At 40.3% G+C, this 7,021-nt stretch overlaps 1 protein-coding gene across 3 annotated transcripts in view; it reads left to right on the top strand.

The window, feature by feature from the left end:
• itgb5 (integrin, beta 5) overlaps window positions 1-3,458 on the top strand; it is a 136,300-nt gene extending 132,842 nt beyond the window's left edge. For all 3 annotated transcript variants that reach the window (XM_043693954.1, XM_043693953.1, XM_043693955.1), the window contains 2 exons: window positions 610-776; window positions 2,220-3,458. In XM_043693954.1, the coding sequence (XP_043549889.1) occupies window positions 610-776; window positions 2,220-2,315 (263 nt within the window). In that variant the 3' untranslated portion in view covers window positions 2,316-3,458. The remainder of the gene's footprint in view (window positions 1-609; window positions 777-2,219) is intronic.
• The last annotated feature ends 3,563 nt before the right edge of the window (window positions 3,459-7,021 follow it).

Here is a 7,021-nt window from a genome sequence, read left to right as displayed (position 1 = left end):
GACCTATCACCTTCATCCCCTCCCCCACTCACCTATTGTACTCTATGCTACTTTCCCCCCACCCCCACCTTCCCCTCACCTATCTCTCCACCCTTCAGGCTCTCATTCCTGTATTCCTGATGAAGGGCTTTTGCCCGAAACGTCGATTTTACTGCCTCTCGGATGCTGCCTGAACTGCTGTGGTCTTCCAGCACCACTAATCCACTAAATGGTGTTAGGATGTGGCTGTTCTAGAACTGTATGTAGTTGAAAAATGAAAAATTGAAGCTGTAGCTTTTGGTCCATCCAATATTTTCTGATTGATTCCATCCTTCTGCTGTGCTATTTGCTTAGGCTGAATTAGATGGTCGATGGTCATTCTTAACTCAGAGCTGAAGTTCAAGCCCCATACCATCCATTATCAAAAATATTTTCACTCTTGAAGCCAATTTCAACAAGAAGTTGTAGTTTTTATAAAATACTTTTAGTAACAACAGTGTTTTACAGGAAATGTTCCAAAAATAAAATGAGTATTTATTGCATGGTACTAGACTTTGAATTCTGTTTTTGCAGAATGAAGTAGACCTATTGAGCAATTCTTTTATTTAATGGTCTGTTCTTATTTTACAGAATGTGCAAGTGAAACTGATCCAGTAACCGTATTGATAGCTGTAGTTGGTAGTATTTTGACAGTGGGCATTGTTTTGCTTGCCATTTGGAAACTGATTGTCACTATTCATGATAGAAGAGAGTTCGCCAGATTTCAAAATGAAAGGTCCAGAGCCCGATATGAGATGGTAAGATTTTTAAGTTATGTATCAATATTTGAGACTTGCTATAGGAATTGTTGAGCTAATGATGTATTGGCAGGTAACCAATGACTTTTGAACACAGATGTCAAAGTCCTACAATATTTCTGCAATGCCTATGAGTTTAAAATTAATTGATGTCTTATTTCCTTTTCTATTCATCAGATTCTTTCAGTCTCTTCAGCTAAATCTTTCTTTACTGGAAACTAGACAATAGACATTTCTCCAAATGTAAAAACTCTGTAAAAAGATATTTGCAGATTTTGACATGTATTAGGAGAACACGTGATATGATCAAAACTGATGTTACTGTTAGACAAGTCAGCTTCCAGAATGAAATCTGGCTTGTAGACCACATATTGTTATTTTTTTTCCAAATTATCATGATAGCCTTTCTCTGAAACATAGCACACCAGGTCGAAGATTTGGTTTTAACCATTAATACCTAAAGGTTCATAGCTCCTTGAAAGTGGAGTCGCAGGTAGATAGGATAGTGAAGAAGGTGTTTGGTATGCTTTCTTTTATTGGTCAGAGTATTGAATACATGAGTTGTGAGATCATGTTGTGGCTGTACAGGACATTGATTAGGCCACTGTTGGAATATTGCGTGCAATTCTGGTCTCCTTCCTATCGGGGTGAGGGGGGAAAAGATATAAAGGAGACCTAAGGGGCAACGTTTTCATGCAGAGGGTGGTGCATGTATGGAATGAGCTGCCAGAGGAAGTGGTGGAGGCTGGTACAATTGCAACATTTAAAAAGCATTTGGATGGGTATATGAATAGGAAGGGTTTGGAGAGATATGGGCCGGGTGCTGGCAGGTGGGACTTGATTGGATTGGGATATCTGGTCGGCATGGACCGAAGGGTCTGTTTCCATGCTGTACATTTCTATGAATCTATAAAAGACAAAATTGTTTGCCTAACCCTAACAATGTTACCCAGATTCTTTTCTGTATCACATTTAGCAATTTCTACATCAAACATAGTACTTTTGTGAGATACAATCTGCTTTGCATTCAGTCTGCTACTGACTTACTCAACTGCTGATTTTTGTTTTTGTGAGAGAATGGGCCTGGTCTTCAAATTTTGACCAAAGCTGACTGTCTGGAGGCCTCTGCCATCTTCAGATTGCACTTAACACAGGTTCTCCCCAGTGAGTTAGAGGTCACAAAAGAGAATGTGAGGTGCTCAAATGAGCTGGTTGCAGAATAGAGTATTTTTGTGAATTTAGTAGGTGCTCACCTAAACCATAAAATTAAACACATCTTCGGCCTTTGAATTAGTGGTTGGGCAATAATTGGAACAATGCGAAATTAATTCATGCAAGTTCTATCTTATTTGGTTGGTCCGTGGTTTTGGTGGGACAAAAAAACTGCATAAGATTCAACTTTTAAGTTCTCTTTGTTAACTCTCACTTTGTTTTCCCTTTCAGGCAACCAATCCACTGTACAGACAACCCATAACCACACATACTGTGGAGATTCTTTCAACAATGCATAACATATCTTACAATGGTATAGTTGACTGAAATTAGGGAGTAGGACTGCAGTGATAACTGTGCCATCAATTTGTACCTAACTGGGATTTCGTTCCTGAATTTGGCAACTGGAAATTCTGCCATTCGTCCTTGGTTGGCAAGGTTGAAATAAACTGCATTCTGCACAGAAGAAGACTCGGTACTCGGCATCTGCCTGAATTAGACAAAATATCTTAGAATTGTGTGCTTTGGACTATTGACTATTATTCTTGGACAAGAAAATATTTCATTAGGTTTATTGCCTAGATATGGGATGATGGAAATAAAAATTGCAACTTTTTTGGCACAGGTAAACTTTTCAAGAAAGCTTGTTTTGATATGACAAAAAATATAAAGCTTGGGACTTTTAAGGCTTTTTTAAATAACAAAGTTGGTTACATTAAATCTGTGACAAATGTTTTTAGCATAACAAAAACTAACAAGTAGTTAATATGAGCATAATACCTCTGAATTGAGCAGAAATTGGCATTTTCTACTTATATCTGCTTAGCAGAAATAAAACCATATGGTAACATTACTTTGATTGTAGAAATATCGGGATAGTCTTCACTGATTCCACCAGCTGAAAACAGTATGGTAACACCCTAAAATAACAGGATAATGCTTCCTGCCTTGTTACTATTTCCAATCTGGTTGCTGCCAAGTTCAGACAGATGAATCGTGAGTCAGGCTGTAGACCATTTTATGAAGCACGGGTTCAGTGTTGTACCACGATTGTTATTTTAGTATTGCATTTGTAAACGCCACCCAGTATCGAGTGGCAGTCCAACTTGAGTGAAACTATGTGTAAATAACTTTAAATTTGACATTGTGGAGCTGTAAGGAACAGGAATGCTCCTCACTTGGGTCAGCATAAAGGGACTGGCCCCCTGCCACATGTGGTTTTCTTCCATTTTAAACTGCCTCCCTGCTCTTTTCAGGGCTAGATTGAATTTGCATTGATGGCCATCAGATTGCCCAATTTTGCTGTGGCCTAGAGTGACTGGGCTGCCACAGAGTATTCATTTTTGATTGCTGCTTTCTGGCCCTGTGATAATGAAGTAGGTAAAAAACAAGGACTGCAGATGCTGGAAACGAGGACAGAACCCCCCTGGTGCTCACCTTCCACCCTACCAACCTTCGCATAAACCACATCAACCGACAACATTTCCGCCACCTCCAAACGGACCCCACCACCAGGGATATATTTCCCTCTCCACCCATTTCTGCTTTCCGCAAAGACCGTTCCCTCCGTGACTACCTGGTCAGGTCCATGCCCCCAACAACCCACCCTCCCTTCCTGGCACCCTCCCCTGCCACCGCAGAAATTGCAAAACCTGCACCCACACCTCCTCCCTCACCTCCATCCAAGGCCCCAAAGGAGCCTTCCACATCCATCAAAGTTTCACCTGCACATCCACCAATATCATTTTATTGCATCCGTTGCTCCCAATGCGGTCTCCTCTACATTGGGGAGACTGGATGCCTCCTAGCAGAGCGCTATAGGGAACATCTCCAGGACACCCGCAACAATCAACCCCACCACCCTGTGGCCCAACATTTCAACTCCCCCCTCCCACTCTGCTGAGGACATGCAGGTCCTGGGCCTCCTCCACCACCACTCCCTCACCACCCCACGCCTGGAGGAAGAACGCCTCATCTTCCGCCTCAGAACACTTCAACCCCATGGCATCAATGTGGATTTCATCAGTTTCCTTATTTCCTCTTCCCCCTCCTCACCCCAGCTCCAGCCTTCCAGCTCAGCACCGTCCCCATGACCTGTCCTACCTGCCTATCTTCCTTTCCACCTATCCACTCCACCTTCCTCTCTGACCTATCACCTTCATCCCCACCCCCACTCACCTATTGTACTCTATGCTACTTTCTCCCCACCCCACCCCCCTTCTCATTTATCTCTCCACTCTGCAGGCATCCTGCCTCCATCCCTGATGAAGGGCTTTTGCCCGAAACGTCTTATCTTCCTGCTCCTCGGATGCTGCCTGACCTGATGTGCTTTTCCAGCAGCACTCTAATCTAGCCTGTGATAATGAAGCCTATCCCTCAAAATGGACTATACCTCCTTGGAAGTATCCTACGCAACTGGCAGCCCAAGCCTCCCCATTGTAATAGTTTACCTCACTGTGCCACAGCTATTGTTTCCTGATTGGCTATACTAGGCTACTGATGCAAAATATAAATGTTATATAATTTTATACTAGTTAAAGAGTTTGTAGAATTTTATTCATTGAAGTCCTGATGAGACTTGTGAAAGGTGACTGATTGTGTCAACATTCTGGCATTAATGCTTGTTATTTTGTTTGATTCTTTTACGCATGAAGAATAGCATGGATAGCACTGTGCTATTAAAGTGCTCTGGAACAGATTTCATTTCGGTGACATGAACTGCCTTGTACTTTCTAAAATGTTAATGTAGTCCAGTTATACAGCATCTTTACTTGTAAAACCATGTTAACACAGAAAATAGCACTTTCAAAAATTATTTCAGTTAATCAACTTGACATCAGTAATACAATATGATAATGCAAATTTCTTTTTGCTTACAGTCCTACAGTTTCTCCTTATGTACTTTCTATAAACCTTTGCTGTTCATTGGTTGCAACAATTCAACTTTGGTGTCATATTCTGGTTGTCTAACCGTTCATGTGGCATGAATCAATATGTTTTGTTTTAAAAAACGTTCTTGGGTAAAGTAGTGCCAATCCTCATCAACATAAGATGCCCAAGAAATGAATTGGTGCCTTAGGTTAACCTATACCCCCTGAGAATTGTGGTCGTTGTTAAATATAGCCAGTATTACATATTATTTAGCAGGGTATTTGGTTCCTGTTGATTTTGAAGTACCACATTCTCTCTGACTGCCAGTGATTTAATACACAACTCATGTAAATTAATGGCAAAGAACTTCAAAAAAAAGGATCAAGTAAAAGTGTAAGTGCCTTCCTCCAAGTGACTTAAATAAATGAAGCATCCCCTTCTAAGATTATAATTAGTACTTTGTAAACATGATAAAGTTAGAGGATAAATTAGTTAACTCGTATTTTTAAAATAAGTTTTATGAATAGGAGTATGAATTTTTTTTCTGTATTTGTGCCCATGGGAGACTACCTCAATCACTACGAGCACACACTATCTGAAGTTTTATCTGAATCTGACATATTTTGGGAGTTCTATGAATTTGGAAAATCTATTTAATGGAATCAAGCACAAAAAACTATGCTAAATCTACACAAATACTTGGTTAGGCTACAATTAGAATGGTACATTAACTTTCAAGATTGTACTTTGGGAAGGGTGACAATTCAATCAAAATAATTTTAAAAACTTGAGACATGATACACTGTTCATATTAGAACAGAGAAGATTGAGGAATCAGTGTTCAAATTATGAAAGGATTAGTAAGATACAGAATAAAGACATTTTCATTAGTAATTCAGTAACTAGAGGGTATACCTTTGGAATTGGCATGAAAGAACAAAGGGACAGTTGAGAGACTTTTACACAGGGAGTTGTTTGAATGTAGTTTAACCTACTAGATACTAGGTGAATGAAGAGTACATTTACAAGATGTATAATCCTGGACCAGACTGCCAAATTTATGTTATGATGAGACTTGCATTCAGTAATTTTCAAAGCAGAAAAAGAGTGAGATCCCAGGTACTTAGAGAATAAAGCCCCAAGATTCCATGGTTTTGAAGACTCAATAATGAGTGTTGCTATACAAAGAGAAAACAGTAAGTAACCTGTAATGTATGTAACTTAATATGTATACCTGAGGGGAATATGTGTAACAGACATGTTATGTTCAAACAACACACAGAGCATATCAAGTAGTAAATGCAATTTCTCAGCAACGTGCTCCCAGATGTTAGTGACACTGAATTGCTAATTCTCCTTCAGATTTTCTGAGGGGTTTCTGTTGTTCTTGTTAAAGACTTAGCTTCAGAACTTCTTCATAAATTTTCTGTCCCAGACTGTTTCAAAATGGCTCACATTCTGGTAGTTCACTCTCCCACCTGGGACAATGATTCTGGATATCTACTCTCTCATTTAATCAGCAGCAAAATTTCAGCTTGTTCACGGGCAGCCAGCTTCGTCAAGCTGGCTCTGCCCTCCTTTCTCCAAGGTTAAAAATCACACAACACCAGGTTATAGTCCAACGGGTTTAATTGGAAGCACTAGCTTTCAGAGCACTGCTCCTTCAGGTGGTTCTCCAAGCTTTGATCTTGCTCAGCTGCACAAAGCAAATCCTCTGTTCATTGGCTTCCTTCACCCTCACATTCAGCTGCACTGAACTATTAATGGCACATGGCTTATTCTGAATCCCACAGTTTCCAGAATCTTCTCCTGAGCCATAAACCCAAAATGTAGTTGCACTCTTGTGTCTCCTCTGACTTCTCCTGAATCTTGGTGGTTCAGAGCCTACTATAGCAGCACCATTTCAGAATGAAGCCTCTTCTCCCTGCTTCTAAGAAACTGACTGACCAGCAGCCTGAAGGCAAAAAAAGCTGCTTCCTGACTGCCTTGATCCAAATGACTAAATGGACAGTTCAGTAACATATTGAAAACCTCTCAATAACCCTCACTTTGTTCCTAATCAGAATTGAATGTGACTGCTATTTTAAAACATCAAATATCCCCACTCCTTGGAACTCTGTTGGTTGAATGCTACCATTTTCACAAGTTGCTGGCTTGCACAG

The sequence above is a fragment of the Chiloscyllium plagiosum genome, chromosome 7 (assembly GCF_004010195.1).
Source record: "Chiloscyllium plagiosum isolate BGI_BamShark_2017 chromosome 7, ASM401019v2, whole genome shotgun sequence".
Taxonomy (NCBI): Eukaryota; Metazoa; Chordata; class Chondrichthyes; order Orectolobiformes; family Hemiscylliidae; genus Chiloscyllium; species Chiloscyllium plagiosum.
Note: the sequence above shows the minus strand (reverse complement) of the source record. Positions and strands in the feature narration are given on the sequence as shown.